We start from the raw sequence: 19,463 nt of genomic DNA on the forward strand, positions 1-19,463 counted from the left end.
CCATAGTGGTGAGGACATGTTGGCTGGTTTTGGTAACCTTTAGGATTAAGACTTGGTTCAGGCTGGATTTAGGTTCAGTTTAAGGTACGGGTTAGATGTTAAACTGTGAGGGTCAGAGTTACGAGCTAGGGACTGCATTATGTAAATAATGGTCCTCACAAGTATAGAAGTACAAAAGTCAATGTGTGTGTGTGTGTGAGTGTGAGAGAGAGAGAGTGTGTGTGTGTGGCTTATGTCACTTTCAGGGACACAAACTGGATTTAAGACCAGTTGATTGAGGAGAACTTGTTCAACTGGGGACAAAAGCTGTGACACAAATTGGTAAAAAGCTGACTTTTGGGTCAGTGGTGAAAGGTTAGGGTTATTGTAAGTCTCCAGGAAATTAATGTAAGTCTATGTAAATACCCCAAAAGTGACTTAAACAAACCTGTGTGTGTGTGTGTGTGTGTGTAGGTCTATGGGTTTTTTTCTCTTTGTGAGACCCTCAGATCTGAAGGCAGTTTTGAAAAGTGAGGACATTTTTTGTGAAGTAAATACCTCTTATGGAAAATTAGAAGTATTTTGAACGTTGAGGACAATGTTGAGTTTTTTAGAGAATGGGGACATTTTGTCCGGTCCTCACTTCTATAGAAGAGTTATTTGATTGTTGAGCTCTGGTTTGGAGGTTTATATTAAACAAAGGATTATGTTAAATTTAGGGCTGGAGAGTGGATTAATGTGTGTCAGTCAGGGTCCTCACAGGTGTAGAGAAACATGTTTTTTGTGTGTCAGCTGATAGCGGAGGTGTTTGCGGTTGCTATCTATAAAGTTTGAGTTAGAGGAGGGAATATACTGTATTATTTCCATTAGGGTGCTTGTACAGTGTGTGTGTGTGTGTGTGTGTGTGTGTGTGTGTGTGTGTGTGTGTGTGTGTGTGTGTGTGTGTGTGTGTGTGTGTGTGTGTGTGTGTGTGTGTGTGTGTGTGTGTGTGTGTGTGTGTGTGTGTGTGTGTGTGTGTGTGACCTAGCCAGGCGTTTCTTTATCAGTGTCTCTGTGAGTTTTTCCACCTCAACAAGGTCAGTTCCAAACAGTCCATAAAAATCTAATTTCACACTGAAACATGTCTGTAATCAGTTGTTTCAAATGATAAAAATGTCCTTAGTTAACCATAATTCATTGTCACCAAACAGCTGGAATAATCAACAATTGTACATAAATATAAATAATGGCTTTATACATAGGTTGCAGTGTCTAAATCTTCTCTTTTGGGTGTAATGCATTAAATCCACATTCATCAGATCGACTGTAAATTTAGCTTTTTGTACTGTTTATGTCAGTTTCTGCATATTTCATATATTTAATGAGTGATCTCTATCCAGCCATTCAAAAACTCTCAACTCTGATTTTTTGTTTATTAAGTTTATTTGCGCTGGAGAAGTGTTCATGTTGAGACTGAACAGGCTGCTGCTGCATTTTTTATTTATTTTTCTGTTCAGAGGGAGGCGAAGATGGACGAGAAAAGAAAGAAAGTCTTGTGTTGAAGGAAGTTGAGAAACCAGGCAGGTTTCAGGTCTGGTGTCTAAGACAGCCAATCAGACGCTGAGGTTTCCGGTTTCACTTGCCTCTGTGTGTGTGTGTGTGTGTGTGTGTGTGTGTGTGTGTGTGTGTGTGTGTGTGTGTGTGTGTGTGTGTGTGTGTGTGTGTGTGTGTGTGTGGGTGTGTGTGTTTTGGACACACACACACACACACACACACACACACTATACATGAAGTACTTGCGAGATGAGTCCTACACACCCCCTCCGCTTGTGTTTACATTTCATATCTTTGTTCTTTTAATCACAGCTGTAAAAATTAAACTTAATGTGTGACCTGCTCCTTCACAATGAGTCTGATATCGCAGCTGTCCGCTCTTGTAAAAACACAAAAACACATTTTTATCATGAAAAAGTTTATTTTTGCCTGTTTTCTGGGTTTTTTTTTAATGCGTTTCTGAATAAACAAAGTCTCAGCTTCAATATAAAGTCAGCATTAATACAAAATTCATATGATAGTGCATGATAAGTGTGTACGAAAAGCTTATCATTCATATGATAAGCTTTTCGTAAAATTTCCCCCTGCTGTGTATTGACAAGGCTGAATAAAGTTTATTGGCAGCAGAGACAGATTGTGGTTAACAGTAGAGGAGGATGATGATAAGCTAGATAATCAACGTGAGGAAGACATTGCTCAACTTTTAGAGATACAGCTGAGAAGACTGAGGCTTAATACATTTGTTTAAATCTATGTGAAAAATGGCTGAATATGAATGATTATCTTTGTAGCCCCTTTTTCTCAAAAATAAAGTTTGATGGCAGCAGCCACATTTTAGAAGAGCTCATCACACACTGAATATTTGGTGTAGAAAGATGATAGTGATATTAATATTGATAAACTTAAAATATGTTTCTGGGTCAAAGTGATGGAGGAGGTCAAATAAATGCATTTTATTATAAATATATGCAAATAAATAATAAAATAAAGTCTACATTTGCATCATATCTCATGAGCCTTTGCAACATGTGCACTAACTTCATTTTCATACTGCTCACAGTTATCTTCCCACACAAGACGCTTTACACACCGCCCAAAACTCAATGTCCCTTTTGTATTCATGTAGTGAATTTATTAACTATGGTGTTGTAATGTATATAATACCTTAGTGTGTGTGTGTTGCTTCCTGTAAACAGTGCATGTCAGAGTGGAAACAGTGTTCACCACAGTGTAGATAGTGTGTACCAGAGTGTAGATAGCCTAGTGCATGAGAGTCACATGTATTAGACTTGACTTGTCATGACATTTTTTAGACTTAAAATCAATCACTCATATCTACCCTAAAGCACACAATGTTTAAGTGATGGTATAAAAACAACATATATACTTTGTTTTTAGGGGGGATTTGACTCAAGGCTCGTTGGTCTCGACTTGAGTGTCGGACTTGTAGCGGTGTATTAGTCAGCAGAGTATTTCTACACTTTAGTTTTAATACTGTAAGTTGAGTAATGAATGAATGCTCTGCTGTTTCTTTATTCTTTATTTGGATCTCCATTAGCTTCCACAGAGCGATCGCTTGTCTTTCACTTGAAAACAACAAGAACAAACAATGAATAAAATTACAGTGTCAGTAAAATAAAAAGCTAAAATGAGCCACATTTAAAGATTAGAAAGAGAAGTGAAAATATGTCAAATCTAACTTTGGTATGTTTGGAGTTAATAAGTATGGTTTTTTTCATGCATTCCTTCTCTTGTGTTTTAGTTTGTGGAAAAGTGATATGAAAGTAAAGTATAGTGAACAAAATACACAAGCGCTGAAGCAATCGTATCTCACATTAGGTGGCTTACTTCAGCAGACTTTGGTGGATTTCATAACCCATTATTCATATGTCACGTCGTCGTCCTCCTGCCTCTTTGTGTATGTGTGTTGTCAGGCTCTTTTTTTTGTGAAGCTCGGGAACCAGCAGGAGGAGCTCTGACACACATACCGAGGTTCATTTAGAAAACAGATGAAATAATACAAACAAAAACCCACCAATCAGAGCCGAGTACTCGCTCTCTCGTCTATGATACAACAGTAGACATTTCCAATCCCAACATGAATCTTTCAGTCTGAGCCACTCTCTCTCTCTCTCTCTCTCTCTCTCTCTCTCTCTCTCTCTCTCTCTCTCTCTCTCTCTCTCTCTCTCTCTCTCTCTCTCTCTCTCTCTCTTCTCTCTTTCTGGGCTAATAGCACACAGACAGAGGAATGTGTGAGTGTGTACCTCGAGGAGATTGTCAGTCCTGTGAAACATTCACCACACTGCTGAAAGAGAGCAGGAGGAAGAGGTGGAGGTGGTGGTGGGGGAGAAAGACTGAGTTCATGCTACCAGAATAACAACCCACCCCCCCCTCTACCTCCACACACACACACACATACACCCACCACCACCTCTCTCTCTCTCTCTCTCTCTCTCTCTCTCTCTCTCTCTCTCTCTCTCTCTCTCTCTCTCTCTCTCTCTCTCTCTCTCTCTCTCTCTCTCTCTTCTTGAATAGAGCTTTTCTCTGTGTGCATGTGTGTGTTTGTAGTACGAGCTGCCAGGTCAGTGGAGCAGCAGGAAGCAGATCACATACTGGTCAGGCTCACACAGACTGTATGTGAAAACAAGGGCCGACATGTTGAAGCCTGGAGGCTGGTTTATTATTTAAAAAAATGTGCCAAAAAACTAAACCACATTCAGATCTGTGAGTAAGGATTGTGTGTGTGCTCTTCTTCTGTTAGCGTAGCTTAGCATTAAGACTGGAGAGACTGGGAGGAACAGCTAACCTGGCGCAGTTTAAAGTATCAAATTACATCTCACGACACCTGATGAATAAAACATCTCATTTGGTTAATCGGAACAAAGACAGGTGAACTGTACAGGAACTTTACTCAAAGTCCTCCTTATGCTCAAAAATATGTTTATTCTTGTTCTTACAGTTGGATGTTTGATCAAAGTTTGACACTAAAAGGCTGTTTTTCACATTCATCTGCTAAAAGTGGAAAGTTTCTCTGTGCTCGCTGAAAATCTGATTTTTAGGGCCAGTCCTTAAAAATGATGATTTGTGACATGACAACTAGTTTGGAAACCAATCCTGCTCCATTATTCAATGTGGAAAATTGAAGCTTCACGTTCACAAATACTGAGACTTTTCATTGAAGTAGGAAACATTATGTGTCCAGCAGTAAAATACATTTGCATGTTTATCCATTTTGGATTTTTTAATGAAGGGAAAATGGGTTGATGTAATTTTAAGGATTTTAACGTGGTAACAAAATACCACAATCAGACTATTTTTATACGTCTTAATAGATATCTTGAGGCCGATGACGCTGCCGATTGTAAACTGTGACGTCAAGTTAAGTCTAAGTAATAAGAAGTAAAACAAATATTGTAATTACACGGTATTTGACTATTTAAACTATTTAAAAGACATTTTCCAGGAAATACATCATAGTGAAGCCTAACTGGTTGAGGCAGATGGCCGCTCCCTTACAGCCCGGCTATGACTGAGGTTTCCTCCCTTGCTGCTGTCACCAAGTGCTTCTTCATGGGGGAATATTGGGTCTGTAAACTAAAGAGGACAATCTGGACCTGCTCTATGTGAAAGTGCACTGAGATACCTGTTATGATTTGGTGCTATATAAATAAAATTGACTAAATGCACTTAAGAATCCGGTTGACTCTAAGTTGACTCTTCTGTGAGCCCCTCACCCTCTTGGTTATTGTTTATGGGTCAGTGAAAAATACGGGTTGACAAGATGAGCAATTCAAAAATATCTTAATAAAACTCTCTTAAAAGCAGCATCAGGTTTGTTAAAATGTACATTTTGTATTTTTTTTTTCAAGTCATTTGAAATGAGATCAAACCAAAGACTGAATGCTCCTGAAATTGTCAAATGGTGTAACCACAAAAGAATGATAAATATTAAATATTTAATCCACCTACAGTGTATTTAAGTGGATTTATACAAATAATTACTTTATTTTAAAACAAATGAAATGGTTCCTGATTGACATAATTCTCAAGATTAAATGTAATAATGTATAATGTAAGATCATGCCAAACTAGCTGATATGGTGTTTTATTGAGAATTTACTGTTTTTAAGCAAGTTTGATTATTTGGTACAAAGTTTTTATGGTTACACCACTTAGACATTTTTGCCATAATCCTCTAATATATTCTCTCAAAATGGATTAAAAGCAGAAATGTAATACTGGGTCCACAAAAAAAAGAATGTGTGCAAGTTATTAATATATTTATTTTCATATTTTAACCCCTTCAAATTTGACGTAACCACATGGATACAAAACAACTTAATTTACCTTTATACACCCGTCAAGCTTTCTGTTTTGGTTTCAGTTTATGACGATAACAGAGTCAGAGTTTTACCAAAGAAATTTAAGGTAATTTCTGAAACAATGGGCCCTTGACTTCAAACAGAAGTGAATAAAAGCAACTTCTCTGTTTTTTTTAGCCAGTGACCTTTCATTTTGCTGTGGCAGTAAATTAATCTTGATTCCACCAATCTGAACATGTACGTATGACATGTTCTCCAACTTCATCAGAAATCAAATGGGTCTATTGTTGCTCCGAAGGGCTTCACTAAAACAGAAAGTGACAAGCCAACTGTTTTTTGTCCTAGGGAGGAAACAGCATGACTCAACCTACTCTGCCTCTAATTGGCCAGTACTCGCTGCCTTAGTTGGTTAAGTTGGCTAGGTTTAGACATGAGCAGTGAGCAGGGTCAGAGTCAATTATAGGCACAGTAGGAGTGGGTCTTTGCAGAAAATTCCATCATCATCATATTTTCAGACAGTCTCCTCTGGAAGGCAATTAGAGTCGTACTTCGCTATTCAGATGAAAAGTGATAGAATAGTTGTGTCTTGAATCAAAATTGAAAGCCAGAGAGAGAAGTTCAAACTCTGACTTCTTTCTCATCTCAACACTTCTGAGAAATCACTGCGAGAAGCGGGTGTGAATGTCAGCTTGTCCATTTCAGAAAGCTACAGAAATGGCCTTATGCAGCACTGTCTTATCCGCTGTCGGAAAACGTGCAGGTGCAGGGGGGTTTAAGGGGCATTTCTTCAATCTGATGGCCACTTTTTTTTTTTTTTTACATTAAAGGTACTCGATGGAGTTTTTGACCTGTGATGGCATTAAAGATTAATGTTTATTTAAATGGGTCCCACCAAAGTTTAAGAAAAATCATCTTATTTGCAAATGTTTTATGAGATTTAACACATTGGTTTAACCTCAAAGATACACACAAAACATTTTGGTTAATAATTACTTATCATTCGACACCAATATTAGTTTTGTACATAATGTTACTAATTGTTTTACCATATTTTTTACTACTATTGTTTGTTTGTTTTATTGAGTGTGTACTTACTTATTATTTATTGTTCTTTATTCTTTCTATTGATGCTCTAGTTCTAGTTTTTGCTATCCACTTGATGCTGCAATAATTTAAATTTCCCCAATGTGGAACTAATAAAGGAATATCTTATCTTATCTCATCTTAACACTGAATGTTAACAAAACCCTTGTGTTTATGAGAAAACTCCACAGAGCTCCTTCAACAGTTGAAAACCCCACCTGTAGTTGACTGTTTGATGTTAAATAAAATATGCATCTATAATACATTTGAATGCTATGTAGCTATATGATATCATGCACTTTCAGCGCTGTGTAATGATGATAAAAAGACAAAGGCTAAAGCTAACAGGCCCGAGGCAAGACGTAAACATCTTCACTCATTCTTCATGTATTGTAGGCTAGTTAAGTATGATAATAATATACAGTGACCTATAACAGATTAAATGTATGCTGTGGGCCTACTGTCACTTTAAAACTATAGAAAAGGGTTTGAGGAGAAGAGAGGAGTGTATCTCTAAAGTCCAAAATCAAATGAAGATCAGGGCAGAGCAGATTACACTGGCCCAAACTCACTGCTACGCTCCGTCCAGTGATTTTTCTAACCCCCTCACCCCCTAATGCAGTTACCCACATGCTAAGTCTTGGTCTTTAAGCTAGGTTACTGCTGTAGGAGGTAAGCTAATTAGCTGGGCATGCTAACGTTACCAGCTTACTTAAGGGCAGACACACTGTTTAACCCATTCCTCACACTATTGTGCTCGTGTTATTTGCTTCGTAAAGACCCCCCACCCCTCCAAAAGTCTTTGTATACAGAGCATCCCTCCTGCTACAGCTCTGTATAGTCCACTTCAACCCCTATTTATGGTTGCTAAACTATGGTTGGATTATTGGACTGTTTGGAGGAGGAATTTAGGAAACACTTAAATTAGTTTACACTGATTTTCATCATTAGAAGAATAAAAAAAACACCAGAAATGTGTGAACAACGTACGTTCAAGTACTAGTTACTGAATGACAAAAAAACCCATCAGTCAATAGTTCAGGCGTCTACAGATCTGCCTGTAGAAATGTCATATTAACTTGTTTCTGTATTTGCAAATTTGCTTCAGTGTCATTGCAGTTTAGGTCAGTTGGTTCCAACATTTTAAAGGACGGGTTCACATCAGGAGCCTAAACTAACACTGACACATGTTTTTCTTGTTTTAATCATTCCTCCTGTTCATACTGACCATTAGAAGATCTCTTCATAATGTTTACAATGTAAGAGATGGGGGCCAAAATCCAGAGTCCTCCTTCTGTGCTAAAACAGGTATTTAAAAGTTTATCTGAAGCTGATATGAAGCCTCAGTCATCCAAATGAGTCAAATCAAGTAGATATCTTTCAATGTTACGTCTTTTTGTTACTATACTTCCACCACAGCTCAACAGGGAAACACAAAGGGGGAATTTGATGCTAAAAAGACTGTAAATGTGGCAGAGATACATTTGATATGACTAACTCAGACTGCTGAAGCCTCATATAAGCTTCACATCTACTTTTAAATGACTGTGGGGACTCACTGTGAGGTTTGGCCTTCATCACTTCCATTGAAAGCACATTTCAAGGAAATCTTTTAATAGTCAGTATGAACAGGAGGAATGATTACAGCGAGGGAAAACCTCTTTCAGAGTTCACGGACACCTGACTATTGTTTTTGGACACACTTGATAAACTGCAAACCTGTGTTTTGATCTTTTATCAAAAGCCTGGAGCTTCTTATCACATTCATAAAACTTAAGTTGATATGAAAACAGAGTTGAGAGCTGGAGCCTCACTGATGGTTTGTCATGCTGCTGAGCATTGCTGTCAATCAATGTGTTTTTCTGCCCTCTGATTGGTTGCTTTGATTACTTAACACAGTGAGTCTCCGCCTCCGGAGCAGACGAGCTGTACTTTTCCACTCCAAGCTGAGTTTTAGCATCCAACTCTGTCCACTCCTCCTGCTCCTCCCTCCTTCACTTCATCTATTCATAACACACACACACACACACACACACACACACACACACACACACACACAACCTCCCCGATCACACACACACACACACACACACACACACACACACACACACACACACACACACACACACACACACACACACACACACACACAGAGAGGTAGCCAAGGATTCTTCCAGGGTTTCTGGTTGTGCACAGAACCATAAAGACTGGGTTTACTCTCTGATTGGTTGGGAGTCCTGAAACAATCCATTATGCTCCATTTCGATGTGGTTTCACTGCAGATGTTCTGAAACGTGACAGTAATTCATCATATTTGTTTGTGTCTGTTATCTTTAGGTTTTTCATGTCATGTGATCCTTGAGTGAACAGTAGGTATGATCACAACTTGTCTTTCCAGTCATAGAAAAACTCATGATTTCTATCTGTCTCAAAAGGGATGAACATTAGAGTCCATTTGTTTATAAGTTATCAGGCTTATTTGGCTCAGGGTTTAGGTTATATTAGATATTAGGTGTTGCAGAGATAACTGATTGGGGTCACAGGTACGGCTGGGTTCAGGTTAAAGTCAGAAGAAACACAAATTAATGAGTAAACAGACTTCAACACAACACAAGGTCCAAATGATATTCAGTCCACAAGCAGCTCAAGGTACTTCACGTAGATTGCATAAACATATTAAAGGTACATCAAATGTTGCATCCACATTTACTAAAGTATGTTGTTACGTACACATTTTAAGTACTCTACATTATATGCTACTTTCTTTACTTATACATGTCAGAAGGGAATATTGCACTTTTTACATTAAATAATGATTTTTTAACATTCTAACTGCACTTTGTGTAAAATATTAATTATATATAATATAAAGTGTAATATTATTATCATTTTAAAAAGATATGACTATTAATCTAAGTATCTAAAATTGGCTCCACATTGATGAACTATAACATTAAAATGCTCTTACATGTATTAATTTGTGATAAAACAAACAAACAAACAAACAAACAAATAATATAATATACTCTTGTAATATCTGTGTAATATAACACATACTTTTAATAAACTAACATTTTAAATTCAGGACTTTTACCTGTAATGCAGTACTTTTTATACTACTATACTACTTTTTATACTACATTGTTTCTACTTTTACTTAAGTAAATTATGTGAATACTTCATTGTTAAGTTTATATATAGAGAGAGTATAAAACCATTTAGGGTCTTGTAAACTAGAGAGAAAGGAAGTCAGTGTAACGAAGCTAAAACAGGTGTGATGTGCTCTCTTTTACTTTTTTTACCTGCTGCTGTCTGTTTATTGATTTCTTGGGAGGTTTGTAAGAGTCAAAACAAAACAAAAAAGTTAAAATCCTTGAATCATCAAGTGGCAGATACGTTCTGACTGGTCAGTATTTCTTCAGTGAAAAACATGGTCTTAGTGAGTAATACCAAACAATATGTCTAACACCAGAGAGGATCCCAGCAGACCTGTTGTCAGCTCTAATTACATGCTGCTGCTGCTGCTTCACCACAGGAGATTTCTTCTTCTTTTTTTTTGTGGGGATTTTAACCTTTATTGGATAGCTGATAGTTCAGACAGACAGGACACAAGGGGAGAAAGAGAAAAGAGGGTAATGACATCCAACAAAGGTCACAGACACCCCAAAGAAAGTGTTTGTATAGTTTAATAGAGTGTAGTAAAAATGACGTGTTGCTCCTCTCTTTCTCTGATTGAGTCTCCTCAGGTCAACTGCATTCTTGATCAGGTGTAATTATCCTCCGGTCAGGTTAGTTTTGGATCTGTACCAACATTTTGGAAGGTGAAGAATGCTTAACACAACTATAGGCTTGGAAGTGTTTTTACCATCAATTTCTGCTTGTGTCAAACTGATTTTGAACAACTTTGAGTTGTTTTGTGCTTCAGGCTGAAAAATGTTCCTCTCCGAGTGGAAAAAAGGGCCAACATGTCCTCCAAATTAAACAACAAGATTCGTTGTTTGTAACGGGATGCAGAGCGACACACACACACAAGGTTTTTGTGATCCGATGCCTCAGGATGACGTAATGATCAGTTCCTTCCAATACCGCCACAAATCAGTTAAAGCTTGATCGCTCAGGTTTAGGCACAAACACAACTTGGTTAGTGAAAGCATGGTTTGGGTTAAAATGAGCACTCAGTAATTACTTAAATAAAACAAATAAGCATGCCTCAAAATGACTACTTTATTAAGGTTAGAGTGAATCAATGTGTGTGACATGACTTGTAATTGTTGTTTTAAAACAGTTATAAATATGACCATTACAACCACTTACCAATAATAATATGCCAGAAAACAGTAATAAAGATGATGTACTTATAACAATAATAAGAAGAAAGGATTATTAAAAGAAAACATAAATCTTTCTATGTTGTGTCCTCTTATAATGAGTCCCTCTTATTATAGATGATATTATGTAATAAAGCAATTACAAACACAATAGAGGATTTACAGAAGTGAGCTGCAGGATAACGAAGTCACAAGTTAAGACAAGTCCAGTCATGGTTGATTGTGGGTCAAATCTTGGAAAGAGGAATTTCCTCAATCTGTTCAACCACCTCGAAGCTCTCAGGCTGTTTTTCGTTTAGCTCGACAAGGTCCATTACCAATATATCAAGAAAAGACCTCAACCTCTGATCACCATCCAGTTAATTTGCACACTTAGAGTGCAATACAAAACGTCTTTTGACTCTCATACAACCAGTGATTAGTAATCATGTGACCTGCTCTGTTTGCCTTTAGCTAAAGTGTCGGCAACAGGGAATGTGATTGGTCAGCTTTGACTGCTTGTGTTTTTCTTCTGCAACTTTATGATGTTAGTAGAGATTGTAGATAGTGAAGACAAACTAAGGCTAGTTAAGGAAAGGCTCTGTAATAATAATAATGATGTATTTATTTATTTATATAGCACTTATCAAAACAAAAATGATACAAAGGGCTTCACATAAAAAAACTGTATAAACAAAGTGATAACAGGAAAAAAGTACTAGAAAAACAACATAAGAATTAAAATACCAGCGCCCATAAAACAATAAAAACTAGAATCAGGTGAAATCAGTGAAGGCGGTGTAATAAAAGTAGGTTTTGATCTTAGACTTAAAAGCATCCACTGTTTCAGTCTGCTTTATTTCCTCAGGCAGGCTGTTCCAGAGTCTTGGGGCTCTGATTTCAAAAGATTTGTCCCCCTTTAGTCTTCATCTGAGAGTCTGGAGCAGGTTGAAGGCCCCAGGATCTCAAAATGCGAGCAGAGATAAAAGATCTGAGGTATAATGGGGAGTCAGATCGTTTAGTGTCTTGTAAGTAATTAAAAGAACCTTGAAATCAATTTGAAAAAGTGGCGGAAACAGGTTTAAAGATAGTAAAACAGGAGCGATGTGTTCAAACCTGTTTACTCTGGTTAAAAGCCTCGCAGCTGAGTTGTGCGCAGTCTGCAGCAGCTCTACATTTTTTCTGTTCAGGCATCTAAAAAAGGTTTTTACTGTAATCCAGGTGTGATGAGATAAAAGCATGTAAGCATGGTTTCTGCATCTTTAAAAGTTATAAAGTCAAATTCTGGTGATGCTTCTTAACGTGTTTGTGCAGGTTTTGTAACGTGCTGCTCAAAGTTTAAATTACAGTCGAACAAGATGCCAAGATTTCTAAAAGCAGGCGTAATGAATCAGTAACCTGCGACCTTTCAGTCATTATTCTGCAGTATAGTTAAGTATATACTCAAATACATATTATTTTTATTATATTATATTCAATATGTTTGTTACATGATAAATTACTCAATACATTGATAAAGCATTTTGAGGCTTAGAGACCATTGTTGCAGCTTTCTTCTTCCCCTGTTTCCTGTCATCTCTACACTGTCACTATTTACAGAAGACATAAAATGCCCCAAAAAATAACAGAAAATAAAAAAATGTAAAGCTGGTAGCAGCAGATTAATACCCATGGTTTTGCAGTCATGTGTTTAACTACCATACTTTTGGCCATGTAGTGTGTGTATATACATATTTCTGTCCTAATTAGGTGTGTTATTTGCAAAACACAGCTGAAGCCCCTATGTGATGTTACGTGTGTCAATCTATCTATCTATCTATCTATCTATCTATCTATCTATCTATCTATCTATCTATCTATCTATCTATCTATCTATCTATCTATCTATCTATCTATCTATCTATCTATCTATCTATCTATCTATCTATCTATCTATCTATCTATCTATCTATCTATCTATCTATCTATCTATTTATCTATCTATCAATCTATCTATCTATCTATCTATCTATCTATCTATCTATCTATCTATCTATCTATCTATCTATCTATCTATCTATCTATCTATCTATCTATCTATCTATCTATCTAAAGATTCACACCTACAATAGTAGAGTTTAAACACACAACAGCGAGTCTCAGATTTCAACAACTGGGTCATATGAGTGAGTGTGTGTGTGTGTGTGTGTGTGTGTGTGTGTGTGTGTGTGTGTGTGTGTGTGTGTGTGTGTGTGTGTGTTAGTGGGTGTGTCAGTGATTATTCTAACTTGTTCATACTGTAACTGTCTGTACTTGTTTTGCATCCTCCCACTTTACCAACAATTCACACTTTTTACTATGAGTGTGTCTCTGTGTGTGTGCTCTTGCCACTTTTAGAAAGTCAAGATATTTTTGTGTGAGGATACTTTATCTGGTCTTCACCTCTTCAGAGAGCTGTTTTTGGGGTTAAGATTTAGGCTTTTAGGGTTAGATTTAGGGTTTAGATTAACGTTTGAGTTAGTAAATGGATTATGTCAGTGAGTGTCCTCACAAGTATAGATGCACCAGTGTGCTTGTGTGGGTCAGCAGATTAGCATTAGCATAGCTAGCAGAGGAAGTGTGAGCAGGTTACTGATCTACTTTCTGTAATCTGACACACACACCACTTTACTGCCATGCTCAGCGTGTGTGGACGTGTGCGTGCGTTGGTGTGTGTGTGTGTGTGCCAGCTCACTCTCTCTTCCTGTTTGAGACTGTCGGCCGACCAATCAGACGCAGCATTGCATAACAGCTCTGACTTAAAAGTGCAAGCTGCTGCTGACCAATGAAAACAGCAGAAACAGTAGAAACAGGAACCACAGTAGAAACAGTAGAGACAAAACACTCACTGACAACTTTGTCTGTCATTGATAAGATAAGAAAAAGTACAAACACACACTTTTGGTCAGTGTGACTGTGTCTTTTTGTTTATATTCTGGGTCAACAAAACTGCAATAAGAGTCTCATTTTGTGCCAACTGGGCTGGTCAACTGATCTACAGGTCAAAGGTCACACTGAAGAGGTTAGACTGGCTGCTGGCATAAAGTTACTGCTAACCACAGACGATTAGAGTGAGGCAGGTCTCTATATTGACATTTAGGTTTATTATTTGCACAAGGTTGTCTGAGTTCACTGTGGTGATGTGGACAAATTAAACATCCTAAAGGCAGCTTACCACGTAACCACACAAAAGTTACCACATATAAGAGAATATCATGGGATGTGTAAAGTTTAGAAACAGTGTTTAAAAGGCATGTTAAACTCTAAAAAGGTCATAAAACTCATATTATAAGTTTGGAAATGGGGTGTATTTCCTTTCCAGTTTGAACTGTTGATTAATGAGTAGTATAATCTCAAAGCACTATAAATTACAGTTTAGTTTAAATGTCTTTATTATGTAATTTCACGCTGAGTTCGAAGGTTTATATTCATAAATTATTTTGTGCTTAATCAAATTAAACAAACGGTTAGGGGCCCACAACTAATTTTTACCATGTTATACCACTCGAGGTCTTACTTTTAAACCTTTAACAGCTCTTCACAGTTTCAAATTGAAGTATTATTGAACACTGTGAAGTAAATCAGTGTTAATCTGGTTTGAAATATGATGAAAACTAAACTGAAACCAGCTCAACGGCCACATCATCTTACAAAGCCCAACACAGTAAAGTTATTTGTTCAAAATTGGGTAATTTAAAAAAAAATCTGCTTGAAATTATTATGCCAAGAAACGTATAATTCAAGTATGAAACAAAAATCATGTTAAAATGTAAGTGACAAACAAAACTGCACTCTCTTCTACACAGAAACAACTAAAGCAACAGATCTGTGTCCAGTTAAGCTTTGAAATGTTGCAACGTATCAATTTTGATGAACCAGCGTCATGCTAATTCAGTTTTATCTCATTTCACTCGAGGCAGGAGCTTTAGTCCTGATGGAGACCAAAAATAAAACTAAATTAGTCCTGCTAAAAGCTATCTAGCCTGCTCAGTAGATTAGCAGTAAATGTCATTTCAGATTCTGACTCATTCATGGTGATGTGGTGAGTTTCAGCTAACTCTAAATCACACATTTATGTATATTAAAGGGTAGATTCATGTATTGTTTAGATTTAAATGTTCATAATAAGCTTATTTTCTTATATGCAGTAGTTCAAAAGGAGGAGAAAGCTATAATTTGATTGTGTAGTGCATTTTCTGTAAATATTGTCTAAATGCAGAACAGTATCTGCAGTGTATTATATTAAGTCTATGCCACTGACTAATAATCAGACTAAAAAGGCTTAAATAAAGGATTTATAACCTTTTTATTTTATGTGCAGCCTGATAACTTTAAACACTCTTTTTTTCTCCTTTTCCTTGTCTTAAACTTTCTTATAAATCAAAACATAACCTGCTTGTTCGTCTCACTTTGACCCTTTATAGCCGTTATTAGTTTATGACACACAAACACAAAGAGGCTTACACACTTCCCTGCCGGTCCTGAGTGGGTGTGACCAGCCCACTTCACATTATGTAATCCACTTTAACCGTTCTGCATTCAGGAACATAGAGTACATCGCTACATTTCTGGCTTTAGTGCCTGAGTGTAAAATGTATTAATAGAAATATAAAACACATAGTGGTGCTAGTTATAAGAAGATGTTACATATACAGTAAGAACTGACTACATGTAATTTCTATTACCACAGACTTTCTAAGCAGGAACCTGCCTGCTTACAGATTGTATAAGATAATGTAACGGCCTACATTACAGTTCTCAAATATAATAAAATAATCAATATAGGTGTTGAAGGTTTTAAATAATTAAACTGGCTTAACATTTTAATAGGGTTACTGTAAGTCTTCAGCAGCAGAGCATGTGTATGATCGTCTAAATGGCTCAGCAGCGGACTAGAGACCAGCTGCCTTTGGTTTATTAATACTCAGAGTAAAAAGAGGATGTTGAGTGTATTAACATCTTAGTTTATGTACTATAATGAGTATAATATTAAAGTGAGTATAAATAAATCTGCATGTCACTGTAGCAGACGTCAGCAGTCATTGTTGTTACTGTGTCATGATTTTGGATGGACGTCCACAATCAACGTGGATATAAGTTTTATTTATGTGTAAATATATATGTGTGTCAATGTTGGATTTTATCTGATTTGGTTTTCTTCACTCCTTTTTTCATGTTTTGTGTATATCAAGGTAAGTGTGTTATGTGTGTGTTGTTTTATAGCAAAATAAAATAAAATAAAGGCAACGTCATCTTTTAAATTATGCAACATCCAACTCAAAAAACTTTTAAATGCTTATTTCTGTGCTTGTATGTTTAATATTATATTTAATTAATGTTTTTCTTGATGGCTCTTCTTTGTTCTTACTGCTTCACTCACATATTGTCATGTGACCTGCTCTGATGCATTTGAATATCACTGAGTATTTATTCTTACATAGTTTAACTCTTTCTCACTGTGAACTGCCCTGATGACTCAGTGACACACTGGCCCTGTGAACTCAAACACTCAAAAACTCAAATATTCAAAGTACTTATTTATATCCATAAAAACAACCAGTCAGTCCATATTACACCAATCAGACATTTATTTCCATTTTTCTTTTTATTCTGTACATAAAAATGTTATTTCTGCATCAGCCAATCAACCATCTGCAGCCTAATCCAGCCAGCTCGATGCCGATTGGCTGTTTGAGCTCACTCCCACCACCCAGCCCATCTCCCTTTGTGTGCAACAATAACAACAGGAAAGCAGCACATTATAGCACCCTGACACACTTAACAAGACCAGACATGACCTGTAAAAAAAACCATAACATCTGCCATAATGATGTCATTTAATCTTACATTCTTGCAGTTTAAATTTTTCTTCTTAAATGTAGAAAAATACCATCAAGTATTTCACTTTTTTCTCAGTGCGGTTCGACTTATTGTTCCCTAAACAGAAGAGTCACAGACTCTTGAAAAAAGACTGAATAAGGCAGATCACACAAAATGACATTTGAATTTAAAAAAGTTATCTTTTTTAAAAAACTCAATACTGCTGGAAAGTGGTGAAATGATCTCACCCTGCAAGGCAGATTTTTAAAATCTGAAGGCTGAATGACTTGATAAGATGGAGATGTTCAGAACAAACCTGACCCCCGTTCAGTCTGAGGTTTGACTGTCAGTTCCCTGAAAGTCCCCCATCAGGGCGTCAGGATGTCACAGAACTCAACAAAGTCCCTCTGCATGAAATTTTGACTCTGCATCAGATCGGCTTCTGAAGGGAAATACTGCATGCTGTCCTCCTGCAGACGTAAACTGTCCTCCTGTAGATGCAGATGGTTTTCATGCAGTACCAGTACTGGCCTGGGTGGCGTTGTTGAGCCATGTGGGTTAGGACTGTCCAGGAGGGCTCCTCTGGCATTCTCCAGGACGCCCAGGTATGAGTCCATGTCAGTGAGCTCCATGTCACTGTCTGAGCAGCTGCCACTGTCACTGCCCACTGAGTCTGACCTCATGTGCTGCATCTGGTACTTCTCATGCATCAGAAACTGGTTGGTGTTTTTGGGTGCTCGCATCCCCCTCGCCCTGTTCCCCTTAACGTTGATGGGACGGAGGGACATCACCGGCCTCTGAAGGTGTCGGAGATGATTACGAGGATGATGACGTTGAGGGTGTTGATGATGGTTGCGCCCTTTGGGCCACCCTCCCCCTCCTGTCCTCCGCCCCTGCAGGCGCCCCCTGCAGCTCTTGGACCATCCTCGCTTCCTGCGGCTGGCAGCGTCCTTCTGCGGTGCCACTTCGCCTGCCTGCTCAGGCTGCTGCTGGCAGCTCTTCGTGCATATCATCTCTGAGAGCATTTTCTTGTCTTTCTTGCAGTCGCCTCCCTTTCCTCCCTGCTGCTCTCCTTCACATCCTCCTCCCCGCACGGTTGCCCACACAACAACAAAGAGAGGCTAGTCTCTATTTTCAGACTCAGATCACAAATGACCTCTCTCTCGCTCTGAGTCTACCTTTTCACTATTCTTGAGATTTTTTTCTTGACCTCTGGCTTTGGCTGGTGCATAGCCTGCTCTTCCTCCCCTGGCAGCAGCAGCTTGCCTGCTCGGCTGTCTGTCACGCCCTCCTCTGTGTCTCTAATTTCTATTCTTCACCTCTCTAAAACTCAAATCAGCTCCTTGCAGCTCTGATAATTGATCTAAATTGAGCTGCTGGAGGGTTTTTAAGTGCCTTCTAGAAGATTTAAAGCAGTATTATTTCTCAGTTTTGAACCAGCCTCTGTGTCACACTCAGGTCTGATCAGCACTGACTGTGGCTCTGCCTCCTCTTAGAGCCAAGGATAAAGAGCTGGAAGGTTCCATTCACAGGTTTAACAGGGGGGAGGGGAGTCGGTGCTGCCAGGTTACTCCACTGCAGATTAATAACATTGTAACATGACAGATTTTATAAGACATTACTTCTACATGCAAGTATAATATATTTTACAATATTTAGCTTCCTGTAGGTGCCTCAGTTGTAAGCTGTGGTGGTAAAAAGCAAAAGCTGCTCCCTGCTGCAGGATGGTTCACTCCGCTTCGGTTTTAGCAGCTGAAATCTGATCCACAGCTGCTTACTGCCCCCTGTTACTGCCCCCTGTTACTGCCCGCCCTCTGACAACACGCACACACACTGCACAGTGGCAACAAACAGCACCACAACTGTTGTAGTTGTAACAACAGGAGTTAGTTTGCTAGTTATTTTGTGTATTATGTCATGAATAAACAAGTGTTGAGAAGACCACATGAAGCCAAAAGACACTAAAAATACAATTGTAGAGGTGACAAATTTGTTAAACAAGAACATCATTTCTTACATAACACATTACAATACAAAAATAAACTTTGTCTTCTGTCCAAAAGCTCTACACATAAAATCTGCCAGTAGAAAAAGTTCCTCAGTAAAACCACACTGGTGGCATGGCGCTGTGCGGATGGCGATGTGGGTTGATACACCTCTTGTGGTCCAGATTGAAATATCTCAACAACTACAGGACCAACTGAAATTTTGTTCAGACTTGTATAATCCCAAAGAGGATGAATCACAGTGACTTTAGTGACCACCTGCAGATCAGTGTTTTCACATATCCAGTGAAATGTCTCCACATCTACTGGATGGATTGGCAGAAAAGTTGGCACATATTAGGTTACTAGAGGACAAATTGCAATAAATATAATTATCCTCTGACTTCTGCATCTAG

General features: G+C 37.9%; 1 protein-coding gene across 1 annotated transcript; it reads right to left on the minus strand.

The window, feature by feature from the left end:
- Positions 1-16,766: 16,766 nt before the first annotated feature.
- On the minus strand, positions 16,767-18,525 carry wu:fb55g09 (coiled-coil domain-containing glutamate-rich protein 1). The gene has a single exon (XM_062415659.1). It carries the CDS (start codon positions 18,085-18,087, stop codon positions 17,431-17,433), a length of 657 nt encoding a protein of 218 aa, XP_062271643.1. The 5' UTR covers positions 18,088-18,525; the 3' UTR covers positions 16,767-17,430.
- Positions 18,526-19,463: the final 938 nt, after the last annotated feature.

Source organism: Scomber scombrus, chromosome 3, assembly GCF_963691925.1.
Source record: "Scomber scombrus chromosome 3, fScoSco1.1, whole genome shotgun sequence".
NCBI classification, from domain to species: domain Eukaryota; kingdom Metazoa; phylum Chordata; class Actinopteri; order Scombriformes; family Scombridae; genus Scomber; species Scomber scombrus.

Coding starts and splice junctions, on each gene's coding strand:
- wu:fb55g09 (XM_062415659.1), bottom strand. CDS start 18,087: ATGCTCTCAGAGATGATATGCACGAAGAGCTGCCAGCAGCAGCCTGAG.